Source organism: Scyliorhinus canicula, chromosome 23 (genome assembly GCF_902713615.1).
Source record: "Scyliorhinus canicula chromosome 23, sScyCan1.1, whole genome shotgun sequence".
NCBI classification, from domain to species: Eukaryota; Metazoa; Chordata; class Chondrichthyes; order Carcharhiniformes; family Scyliorhinidae; genus Scyliorhinus; species Scyliorhinus canicula.
Window position 1 is genome coordinate 5,667,909 of NC_052168.1, and position 18,386 is coordinate 5,686,294.

The following is an 18,386-nucleotide window of genomic DNA, read 5'->3' on the forward strand; positions in this document are numbered from 1 at the left end:
AGAGGGTGCAGAAGAGATTTACCAGGATGTTGCCTGGTATGGAGGGCATTAGCTATGAGGAGAGGTTGGATACACTCAGCTTGTTCTCACTGGAACGACGGAGGTTGAGGGGCGACCTGATAGAAGTCTACTAAATTATGAGGGGCATGGACAGGATAGATAGTCAGAAGCTTTTTCCCAGGGTAGAAGAGTCAATCACTAGGGGACATAGGTTAAAGGTGCCAAGGGCAAAGTTTAGAGAAGATGAGGAGATGTACAAGGGAAGTTTTAACATTGAGGGTAGTTAGAGCCTGGAACTCGCTGCTGGAGGAGGTGGTGGAAGCAGAGACGATAGTGAAATTTAAGGGGTGTCTAGACAAATACACGAATAGGATGGGAATAGAGGGATACGGACCCAGGAAGTGTAGAAGGTTTTAGTTTAGACGGGCCGCATGGTCGGCACAGGCTTGGAGGGCCGAAGGGCCTGTTCCTGTGCTGTACTTTTCTTTGCTTTTTGTTTGTTCTTTGTGATCCAATATGTCCCACCCGTTCCTGCTCTTTCCGCACAGCCCTCCAAATTATTCCTTTTCAATTCCCATTGAAAGTGATTACTGAATCTGCTAGCGCCGCCCTTTCAGGCAATGCCTTCCAGATCACAAAAACTTGCTCACCCCTTTGATCATAGAACCATAGAATCCCTATAGTGCAGGAGGAGGCTATTCAGTCCATTGTGTCTGCACTGACCTTCCGAAAGAGCACCCTATTTAGGTCCAATCCCCTGCCCTATTCCCGTAATGCCCCCTGACCTTCTGGTGGACACGAAGGGGCAATGTAGCGTGACCAATCCACCTAACCTGCACATCTTTGGACAGTGAGAGGAAACTGGAGCACCCGGAGGAAACCCACGCACACACGGGGAGAACGTGCCACACAGCCATCCGAGGTCGGAATTGAACCCAAGTCCTTGGCGGTGTGCTAACCACTGTGCCACCCGAGGGCAAGAGACTTAAATCTGATAAGCTCTAGACACCAACTTCTGCCAATGCAAATTGTTTCTCTTCCAAAATCCTTCCGAATTTTGAATGCCTCTATTCAGTCTGCCCTTAACCTTCTCTGCTTGAAGACCACCTTGTCCAGTCTTTCCACATAACTGAAGCCCCTTAACCTCGCTACCATTCTAGCAAACCTCCTCCCCACCCGCCCCAAGGCCTTGACGTCCTCTAGGCATGGACACAATAATTCAGCTGAGGCCTAATTGTTAAAACTATTGATCGTTTTATTTGTCAATGGTTGGTTTCTTCCGAGATCCATTTTCAGTCGTCTTTGTGAAGTTAATTTTCCAAAGTTCTTATGAATTCAGATGGTTCATCCCTCCGCACCCGTGGAGAGCTGTCAGTGCTGTGGCCCACTGGGTGCCAAGTCAATTACTGCCGTGACTCTGATGGTTGGGTTTTCAACAAGAGTTCTTTGTTCTTAATCTACCCTGAAGGTCGGATGATTGGAGGGTGTAGCTAATTCTGTTCTAAGGTTTTTTAATGTGCCGGATAGTTCGAACTCATTGCATTGACACCAACATCATTGGTAATTCTGACACGACAGATTGATATTTATTCATTTGAACATCTTACCACATTTTCAGAAGTCTAGTTTTAAAAGCCACGAAAGAACGCTGTTATTTTAAACCTTTCATATCATAGAATTTACAGTGCAGAAGGAGGCCACTCGGCCCATCGAGTCTGCACCGGCTCATGGAAAGAGCACCCTACCCGAGGTCAACAACCTATCCCCATAACCCAGTAACCCCACCCAACACTAAGGGCAATTTTGGACACTAAGGGCAATTTATCGTAGCCAATCCACCTAACCTGCACATCTTTGGACTGTGGGAGGAAACCGGAGCACCCGGAGGAAACCCACGCACACACGGGGAGGATGTGCAGACTCCGCACAGACAGTGACCCAAGCCGGGAATCGAACCTGGGACCCCGGAGCTGTGAAGCAATTGTGCTATCCACAATGCTACTGTGCTGACCTAAATGCCTTTCGTGGAATGGGCATCATCGTTAAGGACAGCATTCATTGCCCATCCCTAATTACCCTCGAGTGGCTCACTCGGCCAGAGAGTCAACCATTTTGCTGTGTGGCTGGAGTCATCGGCCAGACCGGGTAAGGGCGGCAGATTTCCTGCCTTCAAAAAGGCACGAATTAACCAGATGGCTTTTTACGACAATTAATGACAGTTTCCTGATCACCATTACAGAGACCAGCTTTCAATTCCAGACTTTTAGAAATTAATTAATTGGATTTAAATTGCACCAGCTGCTGTGGTGAGATTTGAACTCACGTCCCCAGACCTTTCACCTGGCCTTCAGGATTACCAGCCCAGTGACATTACCATGAGGCCGCTGTCTCCCCTGAATTATTCTGTATGTGGTGCTGGGTGCCCCACTCTCTATATTCATTTTCTGTAGAGATTTAAAAAAAAAAATTTAGAGTACCCAATTATTTTTTCCAATTAAGGGGCAATTTAGCACGGCCAATTCACCTACCCTGCACATCTTTTGGGTTGTGGGAGCGAAACCCACGCAGACACGGGGAGAATGTGCAAACTCCACACGGACAGTGACCCAGGGCCGGGATTCGAACCCGGGTCCTCAGCGCCGTAGGCAGCAATGCTAACCTCTGTGCCACCGTGCTGCCCCTGTAGAGATTTCTGACCAGGCTGTGGATAGATCGAAGAAAAATTACAGTCGGTAATAGCACAGGAACATTTGGCCCAACTGGTAATTACGCTCCGTACAAGCATCCTCCCAACATCTCACTATCGATTTATCCTTCCAGTCCATTCTACCTCAATGCTTATTGTCCTCTGCCTCGTGAATACCTCTTATTCACCTCAACCGCAAACAGAGGCGTGAAGAACAAAGTGACAGAGGCAAAAATCAATCAGACAGAGGAGAAACGTGGGAGAAATTGTAGGGACGTCAAGAAAAATGCATGATAGTTAGCACTGTTGCTACACAGCGCCAGGGTCTTGGGTTCGATTCCCGCTTGGGTCACTGTCTGTGCGGCGTCTGCACGTTCTCCCTGTGTCTGAGAGTTTCCTCCGGGTGCTCCAGTTTCCTCTCAAGTCCTGAAAGACATGCTGTTAGGTGAATTGGACATTCTGAATTCTCCCTCTGTGTACCCGAACAGGCGCCAGAATGTGACGACTCAGGGGATTTTCTCAGGAGCTTCATTGCAGTTTTAATGTAAGCCTACTTGTGACACTATGATTACTTTCAGGAAACAGAAAGAGACAGGGGCAGCTCATTATTTTTGCAGAACTTGTAAATTAATTTACTGGATCAACTGACAGTCCTCCCACAGATAAACTTGAAGTATTTGCCATCTGCTTGTCAAATCAATCCCTCTCCAATTGCGTTGAAGAACCTTTTGGCACATATTTTGAAGGTTGGGTGTAACCATTTTTTGATGCAAGCATGAATAATCAGACAAGATTTGGCAGACCCACTAATTGCAATACCAACATTACACATCAGGTTATGTGGTGTGTGAAGTGGTGTGTGAAGGAGTCCTTTCCAGTGCAAATTTTTGAGAAGATTGCTCAATTTGGTAAAGATCCTGCTGCAGAGATAGCTTCTCAGAATGTTAGTTCTCATCAATACTTGGACCGAAGCCGTGTATGTGTAGAATCATAGAATTTACAGTGCAGAAGGAGGCCATTCAGCCCATCGAGTCTGCACCGTCCCTTACAAAGAGCAACCCACTCAAGCCTACCCTATCCCCGCAACCCCTAATTAACCTTTTTGGACACGAAGGGCAATTTAACATTGCCAATTCACCTAACCTGCACGTCTTTGGACTGTGGGAGGAAACCAGAGCTCCCGGAGGAAACCTACACCACACAGGGAGAACATGCAGACTCCGCACAGAGTGACCCAGCCAGGAATCGAACCTGGGACCCTGGAGCTGTGAAGCAAATTGTGCTAACCACTATGCTACCGTGCTACCTACGGTATGCTTTGGTGACCCCACTCCTAAATGTGAATACTGGCACAGCATTGTACCATGTCTGTGGGTAATGCCATCAGCCCCATGCAATGTGGGCAGAAGTGCCACAACTAGCCAATGCAAGGCCAGATCTATTTGACATTCTGGAAGTCCCTGGGATCACTGCCCTGTGTCAGCTACAGCCAACGGCCCACCACCACGGCATGAAGTTCAGCACCGGCAGCAAATCAAAGGGTTGTAGGGTACAGCCTGGAAAGGGAGAAATGGCATCCTAGAAACCCGGATATATGCTCTTGATCCGGCAATAAGAAATTGAGAACATGGAGGCGTTGAGTAAAAGGTTGACTGAACACAATGAGGCCTGCCTCTGTCCTTTATATGGCAGAGCGGGAAGGGCCAAATGGCCTCCTCCTGCATCTATTTATTCTCTATACTCCATACATTTTGCTTCATTAAACAAACTTGCTGCTGCCACAGATTTTCTAGTTTGACATACTCCACAAACCTTCTTACTGTGGAACATAGAACAGTACAGCACAGAACAGGCCCTTCGGCCCTCGATGTTGTGCCGAGCAATGATCACCCTACTCAAACCCACGTATCCACCCTATACCTGTAACCCAACAACAACAACAACACCCCTCCCACTTTTTTAGGACACTACAGGCAATTTATCATGGCCAATCCACCTAACCCACACATCTTTGGACTGTGGGAGGAAACCGGAGCACCCGGAGGAAACCCATGCACACACGGGGAAGATGTGCAGACTCCGCACAGACAGTGACCCAGCTGGGAACCGAACCTGGGACCCTGGAGCTGTGAAGCATTTATGCTAACCACCATGCTACCCTGCTGCCCCAAAGTGGTCAGCAATTGCATGGAGGTGTCAAATCAAATATTTCATTTGTCAGTGGCTTTAAAAAAAAACCCAAATCCCAATTCATGCAGCATCTGTAGAAATCTTAATGAATAGAAAGATTGGATACTGGGCCAATACCAATTAACTAGTATCACCGGTTCATCGTGGTTCCCACCAAAGGAAAAAAAAGAAACTTTTGAGCCCTTAAAATTCACTTGGGAGGGGCAGCACGGTGGTACAGTGGTTAGCATTGCTGCCTACGGCACCGAGGACCCGGGTTCGAATCCCGGCCCTGGGTCACTGTCCGTGTGGAGTCTGCACATTCTCCCCATGTCTGCGTGGGTTTCACCCCCACAACCCAAAGATGTGCAGGATAGGTAGATTGGCCATTCTAAATTGCCCCTTATTTGGAAAAAATAATTGGGTACGCTAAATTTAAAAAAAAAAATTCACTTGGGAGGGAAAAGCCCAAAAGTAGACACTCGCCACGGAACGTGAACAGAGAGAACATTTGACAGAGTCAAGAGAAGACAATGGGGGAGTGGCAATGGACTAGTAATGATTCTTGGGGAGATTTCTACAATAGCAGATGGAATTTAAAGTCAATCAATCAAAAAGGGAAATCTAGGGCTGTCTGCCCTGCCCACAGCAAGATCGCCACAGGCGAGAATGGACAATGGAAAAGTCCATGGACCTCTGACAGGATTCTCCACGTGCACGTGGACAGAGATTTCCCACCCTAGTCTCACAGACCTGTTCAGATTGTTGGAAAACCCATTTGGCTCACCCATGCTTTTGAAGGGAAGGAAATCCGCCACCAAAACATGGTCTGGTCTCCATGTGACTCTGGACCCACAGTAGTGTGGTGGACTCCGAAATGGGTCAAGCAAGCTACTCAGTTAGAGGGCGATTATAGATGGACAACAGTTCTGGTTTTACCAGCAACACCCACTGACCACAAGTACTGTAGAGGTTATAGGGCAAGACTATCATCTCAAACCAAATGTGGTTCAATTATAAGACAGTTGGAAATATTTTGGAATTGAATGATAAACCCCCCACGAGATCAATATCAATCAAGACAAGAGCGCATATTTTAGCAGTGAAAACCAATAATATCTATGCTGGTGAAAGTCATATAAATCTCGTGCTACAAAATCTAATAAATGGATTGAATCATGTTCAATTGCTTTTATTTTAAACCCATTGACAGTTGGAAGCATCTTACAAGATGTTGCCCAAGATGCTGTTGACACAGGATTCAGGTGGCCATTTCATTATACACCACACTCCCGATTTAGTCAGTCACTCTCCCCCAGGGTGAGCTTGTCAAACAGGTACTCTCCCGTGCCACTCTCAGGGGCTCCCAGTCTCTTCAGGTTGGTGATGTGATCTCCAAGCTTCTTGATCATCTTCACTTGTTCATCCAAGTAGTGAGTCTCCAGGAAGTCACAAAGCTGAAAAACAACAAACGAAATAAGCCTTGGAAATACGATTGCAGTAGCAAAATACAAAAGGTAACACCATACAATTTTTAAAAAGGCGAGAATCCTTTTTTGCTACATTTGACAGCCTTCTCAAAATGATTGAATAAAGAATAAATGTTCCACAACAGTTTGCCAATGGTTGGTACATTTAAACAGCTGCATTCAATGGCTCAAAATGACAAGTCACTTTTGCAGCATTTTGCACAAGGCTGCAAGGGCACAATCAGGAAATCTCAATCAGTCAAAGCATCAAACACTCACATGAGGGTCAGTGTTCCCAGAGGAGAGTTTGTGCAGATCCAGCAGACTCTGGTTCACATTCTTCTCCATCTGCAGAGCTCTCTGCATTGCCTCCAGACCATTGCTCCACTCATCCTGCTCTGGTTTCTGAAAAAAAAAAGTTATGGAGGAGGTACAGCAAAACTGAGAAATTTGAAGACTGCAACAACCTCAATAAAAAGGTTCCTATCTAAAGCATTGGGTTCTAATCGAGTAGATGAGAGGGGGCAGCAGGATCTTAAATGAACCTCAACTCCACCATCTCCAAGTGCATGGGTCAAAGATACTTAATCTCACTGGAGAAAATGGGATGTGGTAGTCACTGGCTGGGCCAGCATCTATTGGGCTATTCCCAATAGCACACCCCCCCCCCCCCCCAAAATTCCAGTGCAAGACAAGGAAACCTTTATATCCTCCAGGATGACACGGCCTCCACGTTTATTCTGGAATTCCATCAGTTTCTCAGCGTGTTCCTGTTCCTCATGCGACTGCTCCTTGAAGAACTCAGCAAAGTGACGCAGGGCAACATCATCCCGGTCAAAGTAAGAGAACTGTGGAGAGAACAGAAGTTTACCCAGGGTAAAATTTCACAACAGAAGTGGTTGTGTAGTGTCCATTTACTAAAACATTTAATCAACAATGTTGAATATTCTTCCCTTCACATTAATAAGAAGATGACCAATTTACTCAATGGGCAACTTAATTGGAAAACCCAATACCAATTCCAGATTTAAGCTGGGAAGGAACAAGTGTAAATTCAACAATTCCCTGCTACAGGAAGTTTATAACTAGTAAACGATTCTCAAGCTTGATGACTAGCCAGCATGAATAATTGCAATCACTAATTGAAACATTGCACTTTTAAAAAGGGACATTCATTTGGATAAACCTCCAGTCAAACTGGAAGCACATGAAATGGTCCCCATTGCAAGTTAAGTCCTCATGAGGCAACATCTACATTGCCAATGTAAAGGATGGCTTGAGATGGAAGTCACTCAATAGAAAAAAAATGAAATAAGGTTAGCTACCATGGAGAGGTAAACATAGGAGGAATAGAGCTCCAGGTTGATCTGTTTGTTAACAGCACCCTCACAGTCCTTGTGGTAGTTCTGACGCACTTGGGAAGTCATCGTGCTGTCTCGTTGGATGATCAGGCCAGTCTACTAACTCAACTTACCCACTCCAACCATTACAGCAGCAAGAACCACCATATTTAAACACATGGGCTAGCCAGAATTTGCATAACAGGTAACGAGTGACAGTTATTGGGAGCCAATCGCTAACACACCTCAAGGAAGCAATCCTCAAACTTATTAATTAATGAAGTGAGTAGCAACTTTGAAAGTAACTTTATCTGTTAATTTATTCAGCTGAGCTACCCAAAAACATTCTGCCCTTAAAAATATTTTGTTTAAAATGTCTTGAATCTATAGTTCCACCTTTCTGCTGGCAAATCTGTGACTTTAGGAATTCAGCTCAATTTGTGAGAAAACAAGAGATTTGTATTCTTGTTTTGGGTGTTGAAGCCACAGTGTAATATCCAGAGGTGCCCCAGCGATTGCCTGCACTATCAGCAGGTAAAGAAGAAGGAAATTAAATTCTAAATTTGTCACAAAAATACCCGATGTGTTGAGAGGAAGTAAGTTGTTGAGTATCTTTCTTGTAATTTAAGACACGTTTTATGTGGTGCTTAATCCAGTATAGGGTTGTACTTGAGTTAGGTTCACAGCCTGTGACTAGGAGGAGAGGTTAGTGTAGTGGTACTGTTACGGCAGGAGCAATCTCGTGGTTTAGGGTTGTGTTCGTAGGTTCAAATCCCACAACGCTGGTGTCATTTAATTATTAACGTTTTGAGAATTAGTCTTAGTGATGATGCAGCTATAGTTTATGGTTGTAAAAGCCACAGTGGTTAGCACAGTTGCTTCACAGCACCAGGGCCCCAGGTTTAATTCCCGGCTTGGGTCACTGTCTGTGCGGAGTCTGCACGTTCTCCCTCCGTGTCGGCGTGGGTTTCCTCCGGGTGCTCCGGTTTCCTCCCACAGTCCAAAGGTGTGCAGGTTAGGTGGATTGCCCCTTAGTGTCCAAAAATGTTTGGGTTGGGTTACAGGGATAGGGTGGAAGTGTGGGGTGAAGTAGGGTGCTCTTTCCAAGGGCTGGTGCAGACTTGATGGGCTGAATGGCCTCCTTCTGCACTGTAAATTCTATGATCTAAGTCCATCTGTTTACTAAAGCCTCCATTATGTTCACTATTTCCACCACGAATGAAGAAAATCTGACATCTAGTCTGGCCTCAATATGGCTCCAACCCCACAGCAATGTGGTCGACTCTTAACTGCCCTCTGAAATGTCCCAGCAAGGCACTCCTTTCAAGGGCCCACATCATGGGAATTGGGAATGACTAGCTAGGCCTTCCCTTATTGCCCCTTGAGAAAGTGGTGCTAAGCTGCGTCCTTGAACCGCTGCAGTCCATGTGGTGTAGGTACACCCACAGTGCTGTTAGGGAGGAGTCCCAGGGTTTTGACCCAACAACGATGAAGGAACGGCCGATATTGCTCCAAGTCAGGATGGTGAGTGGCTTACCCAGGGTAGAGGGGTCAATTACTAGGTGGCATAGGTTTAAGGTGCGAGGGGCAATGTTTAGAGGAGATGTACGAGGCAAGTTTTTTACACAGGGGGTAGTGGGTGCCTGGAACTCGCTGCCGGAGGGGGTGGTGGAAGCAGGGGCGATAGTGACATTTAAGGGACATCTTGACAAATACATGAATAGGATGGGAATAGAGGGATACGGACCCAGGAAGTGTAGAAGATTTCAGTTTAGACAGGCAGCATGGTCAGCACGGGCTTGGCGGGCCGAAGGGCCTGTTCCTGTGCTGTACTTTTCTTTGTTCTTTTCCACTCAAGCAGGTAGAATAGGAAAGCAGCATATTGTTCAAGTGGCAAGCAATTGCTGAACTCATGGTACAGGCAGATGTGGGGGTCAGGGTACATGAATTACAAATGTTAGCATGAAGGTAGAGCAAGTGATTAGGAAAGCACAATGAAATGGAATAAAAGCACAGACTGTGTGGTTAACAGGGAGATTGAGTTTTGGATTACAGGAAGATTTGGCCGCGATGGTCAAATGAGCGGATAAGTGGAACTTGGCATTTAATCCGGAAAATTGTTGAGGTGATACATTGGAGACAGTTGATGTGTTGGGTACTCTGGATCCGTGAAGCACATACAGGCCACCAACACTGAAGATGGTTCAACACTATTTTATTAACTCTTATAAAATGCTAGACATACTATTACCGTGGGTTTACATGATGCTAGATTAACTAGAGACCTGTGCCTGTCCGAACCAGTTGAATCACTCGGCACGTGGTGAGAGTCTGTCCTGTAACTGATGAGCTTATGCTTTTGAGAGGCAGCATCCAGAATGAGCGGGAAAAGTGATGCCCTCTGCCTTTATAGTGCATGTGTTCTAACTGGTGATTGGCTGCAGTGTTTGTGCATGTTGATTGGTCCTAGTGTCTGTCCATCAGTGTGTGTGTCCGCACCATGATATACTGGTGTATATTATGACAGAAGTATTCAATGAATGGCATGACATTGGGATTTTGGCATTTGTCCATAGATCTGTGAAGACGGAGGGCAGGTTAACAGTGGTGAGAAAGGCAATTAAGACACTTGCCGTTATCAATCAGGACATAAAAAAAACACAGGAGGTCATGTTTGAGTTGTATAGAACTTTTGGCAAGGCCAAACTTGGAGTAGGGTGTGCAATTCTGGTTGCCACATCATAGGAAGGATGTGATTGCCCTGGAGGTGAAGAGGCGATTCACCAGCATGTTACCTGGGATGGACTGTAACGTTTTAGTTTTTAAAACATGTATTTTAAAAAAAATTTGGTAGGAGTACCAAATTTTCCCTTCCCCCATTAAGAACCAATTTAGCATGGCCAATCCACCTATTGGGTAGTGGGGGGGGTGAGACCAACGCAGGCATGGGGATAATTTGCAAACTCCACACGGACAGTGTAGAGCATCAAGTTACGAAGAGGGGTTGGATAGACTGGAGTTGGTTCCATTGGAGCAGGGAAGACAGAGGGGTGATATGGTCAAGGTGTACAAGATGGAGGGGCATGGACAGGGAGGAGCTGTTCCCCTTACAGGATGAGGGGCCACCTTCAGGCAAGGGAATTTAAAAAAAAACCCAGAGGATTGAAGTGTTGGCTTGAGAGATGAACAGGCACTGGAAGGTTCAACTCAATTTTATTAACTACTTCCAACTAACTCACGATGACTGTGGGTCTAAATGATGCTAACTTAAACTAGAGACCTAAGCCTTGTCCGAATCAGTTGATTCTCTCAGCACGTGTTGTGAGTTCGTGCTGGGCTGAATGAGTTCCTGTTACACTCCAGAGGCAGCACCCAGAATGAGCGGGAACCGTGGTGCCCTCTGCCTTTATAGTGTGTGTATTCTAACTGGTGATTGGCTGCAGTGTACATACCTGTTGATTGGTCCCTGTGTGTGTCCATCAGTGTGTGTCTGCACCATGATATATATTGTGAAAAGGATAGCAACAGTCTTGAATACACTTCCTGGGATGGTGGGAGGCAGGTTACCTCACATCCTTAAGTACCTGGATGAGTACTTGGCCCATATCCTGGAATGTCACGTGCAAAGTGCTGGTAAATGGGATTAAGATTGGAGCTATTTCACTCAGTATGAAGAGCTTATTTTCTAACACCCGAGCTTAGAGCAATTAAGAGGGAATCATATTGAAACACAAGATCCCAAGGGGACTTAGTATATCCTCTTTTGGATAGACCCTGGTTAAGAATATGAAGCTTAGACAGATATACTCCAGAGAGTGGAGAATCAAAATAGGCATCATTGTCAATGAACCCAACATTTTGCAACTGGGTCACCACCTCAAAAATTCAGGACTAATGCAAGTTTATCAAATGAATGGTCAGCTGCATTAGCTCACGATCAGCATTTTCCAAATTGAACAAGGTTATCAATTTTGTGACGAAAACACTTCCCAGTCATATTCAACAAACATTGAATATTGTAAAGGTGAATCATGAATTTCATAGGCCTGTGGATGTTGGATCGGAATAGTTAGTTCGCATACTTACTGCCTCAATCAAATCATTTCAGCATATACGAGGAGATGAATCCTTAAAGAACATTGAAGAGGAGGTTCAACATTTCACAGCTTTTATTTGCAGCAACAGGTCACCAAGATTACAGAGTGAAAAGCAAATCCTCATGTACGAGAGAGGACTTCTAGAAAACAGATCTTACAATGTAGACTTAGACCGGTGGCAAGTTCAGTCACTGTCCCCCAGGGTGAGCTTGTCAAACAGGTACTCTCCCGTCCCATTCTCAGGGGCTCCCAGTCTCTTCAGGTTGGTGATGTGATCTCCGAGCTTCTTGATCATCTTCACTTGTTCATCCAAGTAGTGAGTCTCCAGGAAGTCACATAACTAATATGGGGGCAAGAAACAGCAAATTTAATCAACAGTTCATCTTCCTCTTTAGTTTTAATCCTTTTGCATTGGGAGACAGTCAAAATTAAGCCAAATGTGTTTCAATTGCTCTACAGTAGGTGTTTAGACCCATATTATTTCCCCCAAAGCCTATTGAACAAACTACAAGTGGCATTTAAAAAATTTGTTCATGGGACATGGGTGTCACATTTATTGCTCATCCTCAATTGCCCTCGAGGGGGAAGTGAAGAGTCAACCTCATTGCTGTGGGTCAGAAATCACATGTAGGCCAGACCAGGCAAGGATGACAGATTTCCTTCCCTAAACAGTGAACCAGATGGGTTTTTAATGACATGAGCAATGGCTTCACGGTCATCATAATTCCACATTTTTTGATTTCAAATTCTACCATCTGCCATGGCAGGATTTGAACCCAGGTCCCCAGATCATTACCCCTGGGATTCTGGTTAATAGTCCAGTGACAGCAACACTGCACCACCACCTCCAAGAATGCAGGAGACCTCCATCCAAACACAAAACTCTTGGACGTGGAAACCTTTTGACAAGTGCAAGCACAGCAATATTCCACCGCCCTCCCGGCATCTCACATCAAGAACTCACATGAGGGTCGGTGTTCCCAGAGGAGAGTTTGTGCAGATCCAGCAGACTCTGGTTCACATTCTTCTCCATCTGCAGAGCTCTCTGCATTGCCTCCAGACCATTGCTCCACTCATCCTGCTCTGGTTTCTGAAAGGGGGAAAGGCAGACAGGTCATTATGAGAATACAAAACCATCAAATGAAAATGGTGGGGGGGGGGGGGGGGGAAGTGGCCATTTCCAGCCTTTTAAATAATACAAAAAAGCTCAAGGGAAAAAAAATCCTGTTAGAAACAGAAAAGTCACATTCTGGCTAATGCATGGTTTCAATTTTATGGAGCATTCCTTTGAGGCACATGCTAAGGAAATCGGCTTCAATCATCACATTTTAAATGAGAAAGAAATGAGGCTGTGCAGCCTCCTGGCCAGAGGTGGCAGCAGTGCACCCTGCATGCTCTTCAAGCAGCATGGGCGGGATTCTGCCAGCCCGGGGCCATGCTGGAGAATCCCTGCAACCGGGCCACATTGACACGCGTGTGGTGCGGCGCCAGTCACGGGCCACTGTACACGGCCGGGCTGCGGTGCGGATGGGCCGAGCAGCCGCTCTAAAAAAGCAGAGTCCCACCGGCACCATCCACACCTGGTCACAGCCGGTGGGACCTCTGCGCACAGGGTCGGGGGGGCCTTTGATGGGGCCTGGCCCGCGATCAGGGCCCCGCCACGATCGGTGGGCCAGTCTTCCTCCCAGGGCCTCTTTTCTTCCACGTCGGCCCCCGAATTCCCACGCCATGTTGCATCAGGGCCGGCGCGTTGAGGGAGGCCACCACGCATGTGGGGATTGGTGCTGCCGCCACTGCGCACGTGTGGATTACAGTTCGCGCCGGGATGGGAGGTTGGAGCGGCCGCGCCGGGATGAGAGGTTGGAGCGGCACGAACCGCTCCAGCTCCATGCTGGCCCCCTCTAGGGGCCAGAGTTGGTACTCCCAGTGGCCTGTTCATGCCATCATAAAACAGTGTTTCTGACAGCGTGGGCACTGCCACCAATGAGAATCCTGCCCCTCGTATGTTTTTGGTGCCAAAACACAGGAGAACCTTTTCTAGCTGCTTTCAAAAGCAAAAGGACTGAAGATTAAGAAAGACAGACTCAAACTGGCCAGGATCTGGAGCACGACACTCAGGAGTTAGGGCAGGACAGGGCTCCAGTCAACAAGACTTTGGGATAAAGATGGATCGCTTATGGATGGTTTTGTTAATTGTGCCAATGCAAATAAAGATACAGCCCATTGTGTGTTAGATGCACATGTAGTTTCAGATTGAGAAAAAAGGGAGTGAAAGAGGTTGACGAGAGAGTCTGTTATAACCAAGAATTTAGTTGATTCTAATGGAGACTACGGCATACCTGACCCAAACACACAAGCCCCACATTTTTGTGTAGCATCTCCCAACCATCCGGTGCTGTAAAACACCAGCGTTTGAGCAGCACGGTGGTGCAGTGGTTACTACTGCTGCCTCATTGAGCCTGGGATCTCTGCACAATCCCGGCTCTGGGTCACTGTCCGTGTGGAGTTTGCACATTATCCCCACGTTTGCGTGGTTTTGCCCCCACAACCCAAAGATGTGCAGGGTAGGTGGATTGGCCACGCTAAATTGCCCCCAGTTGGAAAAAAATGAATTTGGGTACTCCAAAATTGCTATTGCCCTTCACGATGGCCAACATGGAGGTTGGATTTTTCTATTCTCAATAAAGATGGCACAAAACAGACTGAACTCTACACCCTCTTCTGTAAACCCCAATTGGAGTGAGCTGGCGAGGGTCAAGCTAAAGGCGAGCCAAGGCCGACCAGTTAGTAAAAGTGGGTCCCAGAAAAAAGAAAAGTTTGAATGTGAAGAAATTAGGACAGGAGGTAGTGTTATTCATAAAATCTAACCTTGACATCCTCCAGGATGATGCGGCCTCCACGTTTATTCTGGAATTCCATCAGTTTCTCAGCGTGTTCCCGTTCCTCATGCGACTGCTCCTTGAAGAACTCAGCAAAGTGACACAGGGCAACATCATCCCGGTCAAAGTAAGAGGACTGTGGAGAGCCAAATTAAGGTTTAAAAAAAAACCCCCACAACCTGCCCACTCTTTGCGAAGGCGATTTCTGAGCTAAGAAATCCTTACACCCACCTCAGTAATCCAGGTCATGCTGGATACTGCACAAGGCAACCAAAAGTTTGAGCTGAAATTTCTTGTCAAGTGAAATTAAAATCTACTGTCCAATAGGTAGCATGTCATCTACTGTGGGGCATTTATCCTTGGTCAAGGAGAGATACCATATTTGGTTAGAAGCAGATATAATAATTGTGTCACAAGTAGGCCGACATTAATACTGCAATGAAGTTACCATGAAAAGCCCCTAATTGCCACATTCCAGCAACTGTTCAGAGGCTGGTACAGGAATTGAACCATGCTGCCAGCCTGCCTTGGTCTGCTTTAAAAGCCAGCGATTTAGCCCTGTGCCACATTCCAGCACCTGTTTAGGTACAGAGGGAGAATTCAGAATGTCCAATTCACCTAACAAGCACATCTTCTGGAAGGAAGCTGGAGCAAACCCACCAACATGGGAGAGAACATGCAGACACCATATAGACCAGGGGTGGGCAAACTACGGCCCACATGCAGCCCGCCAAAGGTCTTTATGCAGCCCACCAAGATCAAGTCATTAAAAAAAAATTTCAAAAAAAAAAAATTAAATTTTTTTTAAATAAGGTTAATGGGGGGGGGGGGGGGGGGTGGGGCTGGTGGGTTACTGGTATAGGGTGGATACGTTGACTTGAGTAGGGTGATCATTGCTCGGCACAACATCAAGGGCCAAAGGGCCTGTTCTGTTCTATGTTCTATATGGAGGCGCCCAGAATCATAACCGGGTGAAGCGCCATTTTTGAAAAGTAGAGAAAAAGGGCTAAAGGCAGGATGTCGCCGGGGGAAGCGCTGAGGTATATGCCGCACGCTAATTGGGTACAACCAGGACTATTAATTAATATACTATGCAGCCCTTTAAAATTGTGAATTTCTGAATGTGGCCCTTGCACGGAAAAGTTTGCCCACCCCTGATATAGACAGTTACCAAAGCCAGGAATCAAACCCAGGATCCTGGCACTGTGAAACAGTACTAACCACTGTGCTGCCCAGATATCTGGAGAAATGAGATGCAAATTCATCCCAGTGGAAGTATTTCCAATAGTTTAGCAGTGGTTCAGACAGTGCAAACACAAGGATGCGCAAGTGCTTCACTTCGGAGTCAAGTCAACTAGTTTGACCATTCACCAACCTAATCACTCCATTGAAACCAAGCTTTTACCTAGTTTTAACAAGTACAATCCTGACCAAGTGCTAATATTGATTAATAAGGGATCAGAAAAACATCAGCCAAGATTGAATGGCAGAGCAGACTCAATAGACTAAGTGGCCCAATTCAGCTCCTGTCTTATTATGGTCTAATCATTCAGTTACAAACTCCAGGAGCAGTTGAGCCAACTTCATGCTAAACATCACAACAGAAATCAGTTGTTATAGAGAGTAGTCCTTTCACTGAAAGTCACCCAGTGTTACACACACTGCTCATAAACATTGCCCCTTCAGGTTTAAAAAAAAACATGTTATAAAGCCAGCTCTTTTACTGGAAAAAAGTCCATCATCACTGGAATACAAAACTCACCATGGAGAGGTAAACATAGGAGGAATAGAGCTCCAGGTTGATCTGCTTGTTAACAGCATCCTCACAGTCCTTGTGGTAGTTCTGACGCACTTGGGAAGCCATCTTCACTGTTGCTATCACCTAGAAAGTTCTAGAACTGACCCTACCTAACACAAACTCTTGTATTTATACAACTGGGAGAACATGTCATCGCCAATGATGATTGACAATTCCTGATAGCCAACCAGGAATCTGCCATGAATTCCAGGTATCAATTAACAAATAAGAAGGTGCTGGAGGGAGGGGGAGGAAATGAGTCTCAGGGCCAATCAGAGCTTTGGAATGCAGATGTCACCATTTTTGACCACATTGACCTTTTTTACACCTGAAATAACCTTGTTGATTAATGCTTTGGAAGCACAGCTAATAATAAAGTGTTATCTTTGCTGAAGTAGATTCTTCAAAATCTAGTCAAGTTTGTTACTAAGGAACTGTAAGGCTGATACCATTTTCAAAGCAATCAAGTCGCCTGAAGTGAACTTGCAAACCGCCCATTGGACAGGGAAATTGGAATACCGTTCTGCAGGTAGTGAGAACAAGCCCCGGTCCTAATTTAGAGAATGGGCTTTCTGTCTGAGGATTGGCTGCTTGGAGGTGTTAACTGCAGGAAGGATTGTGGGCTGCTGCAACTTTATTTTATATTCTGATGAGATGCTGTCTTGTCAAATTCAGTGAGTATGAGAGGGAGTGAACATCACTGAAGTCACCCACAGACTCCATTTCCTGCACCGTGTTTTTGGGACAAGCTTGATGGAGCAGTTGGGCTTTTCCTGCCCGTTGCAGGTCAGATGAATCCTTTTATATGAATTTTCAACGTGGCTAAAGGTTATTTGAATCTGATAGAAATGATGAGACTCGGATGTTCCCGAACTCTCGGGCTCATCTTGAACTCACCATTGATTTATAAAGCATTGAAAGGAGGCCTTTCAACCTTTGATAGCTATGCTATCTCTTTGGAACAGCTCTCTAATCAGGCCCGGTCACCGTCACAAGTAGGTTTACATTAACACTGCAATGAAGTTACTGTGAAAAGCCCCTAGTCACCACATTCCGGCACCTGTTCGGGTACACAGAGGGAGAATTCAGAATGTCCAATTCACCCAACAAGCACGTCTTTCGAGACTTGTGGGAGGAAACCGGCGCACCCGGAGGAAACCCACGCAGACACGGGGAGAACGTGCAGACTCCGCACAGACAGTGACCCAAGCCGGGAATCGAACCTGGGACCCTGGCGCTGTGAAGCTACTGTTTCCATGAGATTCCCCCCGTGTTCACATTTGGAAGTGAGTCAGCCCTGGATTAGGTGGTGAGGTGCGTTTCCTTGGACTAAATGTTTGGTTTTGATGGGTCGGATGGAGATGACAGTGATTCACATCAGGAGACACCAGTCACACTGCAGGCACGAGCAGGGAGAGATGCCATGGATGGGCACAGTTGACCAACCTGAAGAGAAAATGTGTTTGGGTATTCACACCGATTCTGGTGAAAAAAATCACACCTCCACCCTATCCCCGTTACCCAATCTCACCTTTTTGGACACCAAGGGAATTTAGCGTGGCCAATCCACCTAACCTGCACATCTTTGGCCTGTGGGAGGAAACCGGGGCACCCGGAGGGAACCCACGCACACACGGGAATAACTTGCAGACTCCGTACAAACGGTAACGCAAGCTGGAAATCCAACCTGGGACCCTGGAGCTGTGAAGCATCAGTGCTAATCATCGTGCTGCCGTGCCATTCCACTCAAAGCCAGCTCCTGGGTGTTGAAAAACTCAGAAAGACGGTTGTTGAAGAAAAGTGTGCTTGGGCCAGGAGAATAATTATCCTGAGGGAAGTGTGTTCAATGCCCTTGGGAAAAATCACATCAGTGTGGATTAAATCTGGGAAGTCGTGGAAATGTACTTTTGTTTGAAGTGAAAGCAATTTCTCGGTTTTAGGTAATATT

The 18,386-nt window shown here is 46.2% G+C and overlaps 2 protein-coding genes across 2 annotated transcripts; both read right to left on the bottom strand.

Moving 5' to 3' along the window:
* Positions 1–6,031: 6,031 nt before the first annotated feature.
* On the bottom strand, positions 6,032–7,790 carry LOC119956289 (ferritin heavy chain B-like). The gene is made up of 4 exons (XM_038783372.1): positions 7,650–7,790; positions 7,026–7,172; positions 6,604–6,729; positions 6,032–6,312 (listed from the first exon to the last, which is right to left on the bottom strand). Exons 1-4 carry the CDS (start codon positions 7,749–7,751, stop codon positions 6,157–6,159), a joined length of 531 nt encoding a protein of 176 aa, XP_038639300.1. The 5' UTR covers positions 7,752–7,790; the 3' UTR covers positions 6,032–6,156.
* A 4,025-nt stretch (positions 7,791–11,815) lies between these two features.
* LOC119956288 (ferritin heavy chain B-like) lies at positions 11,816–16,557 on the bottom strand. The gene is made up of 4 exons (XM_038783371.1): positions 16,403–16,557; positions 14,630–14,776; positions 12,726–12,851; positions 11,816–12,101 (listed from the first exon to the last, which is right to left on the bottom strand). The coding sequence occupies exons 1-4, from the start codon at positions 16,502–16,504 to the stop codon at positions 11,946–11,948; spliced, it is 531 nt and encodes a 176-aa protein (XP_038639299.1). The 5' UTR covers positions 16,505–16,557; the 3' UTR covers positions 11,816–11,945.
* Between the last annotated feature and the right edge of the window lie 1,829 nt (positions 16,558–18,386).

What these genes read in the sequence shown, in the direction of transcription:
- LOC119956289 (XM_038783372.1), bottom strand. Translation starts at nt 7,751, where the DNA reads ATGACTTCCCAAGTGCGTCAGAACTACCACAAGGACTGTGAGGGTGCT. An exon ending in CCTATGTTTACCTCTCCATG is followed by an intron (nt 7,173 to 7,649) that starts GTAGCTAACCTT and finishes TTCTCTCCACAG; the next exon opens with TTCTCTTACTTTGACCGGGA. An exon ending in CTGGGAACACTGACCCTCAT is followed by an intron (nt 6,313 to 6,603) that starts GTGAGTGTTTGA and finishes GTTGTTTTTCAG; the next exon opens with CTTTGTGACTTCCTGGAGAC.
- LOC119956288 (XM_038783371.1), bottom strand. Translation starts at nt 16,504, where the DNA reads ATGGCTTCCCAAGTGCGTCAGAACTACCACAAGGACTGTGAGGATGCT. An exon ending in TCATCCTGGAGGATGTCAAG is followed by an intron (nt 12,852 to 14,629) that starts GTTAGATTTTAT and finishes TCCCCCTTTCAG; the next exon opens with AAACCAGAGCAGGATGAGTG. An exon ending in CTGGGAACACCGACCCTCAT is followed by an intron (nt 12,102 to 12,725) that starts GTGAGTTCTTGA and finishes CCCCCATATTAG; the next exon opens with TTATGTGACTTCCTGGAGAC.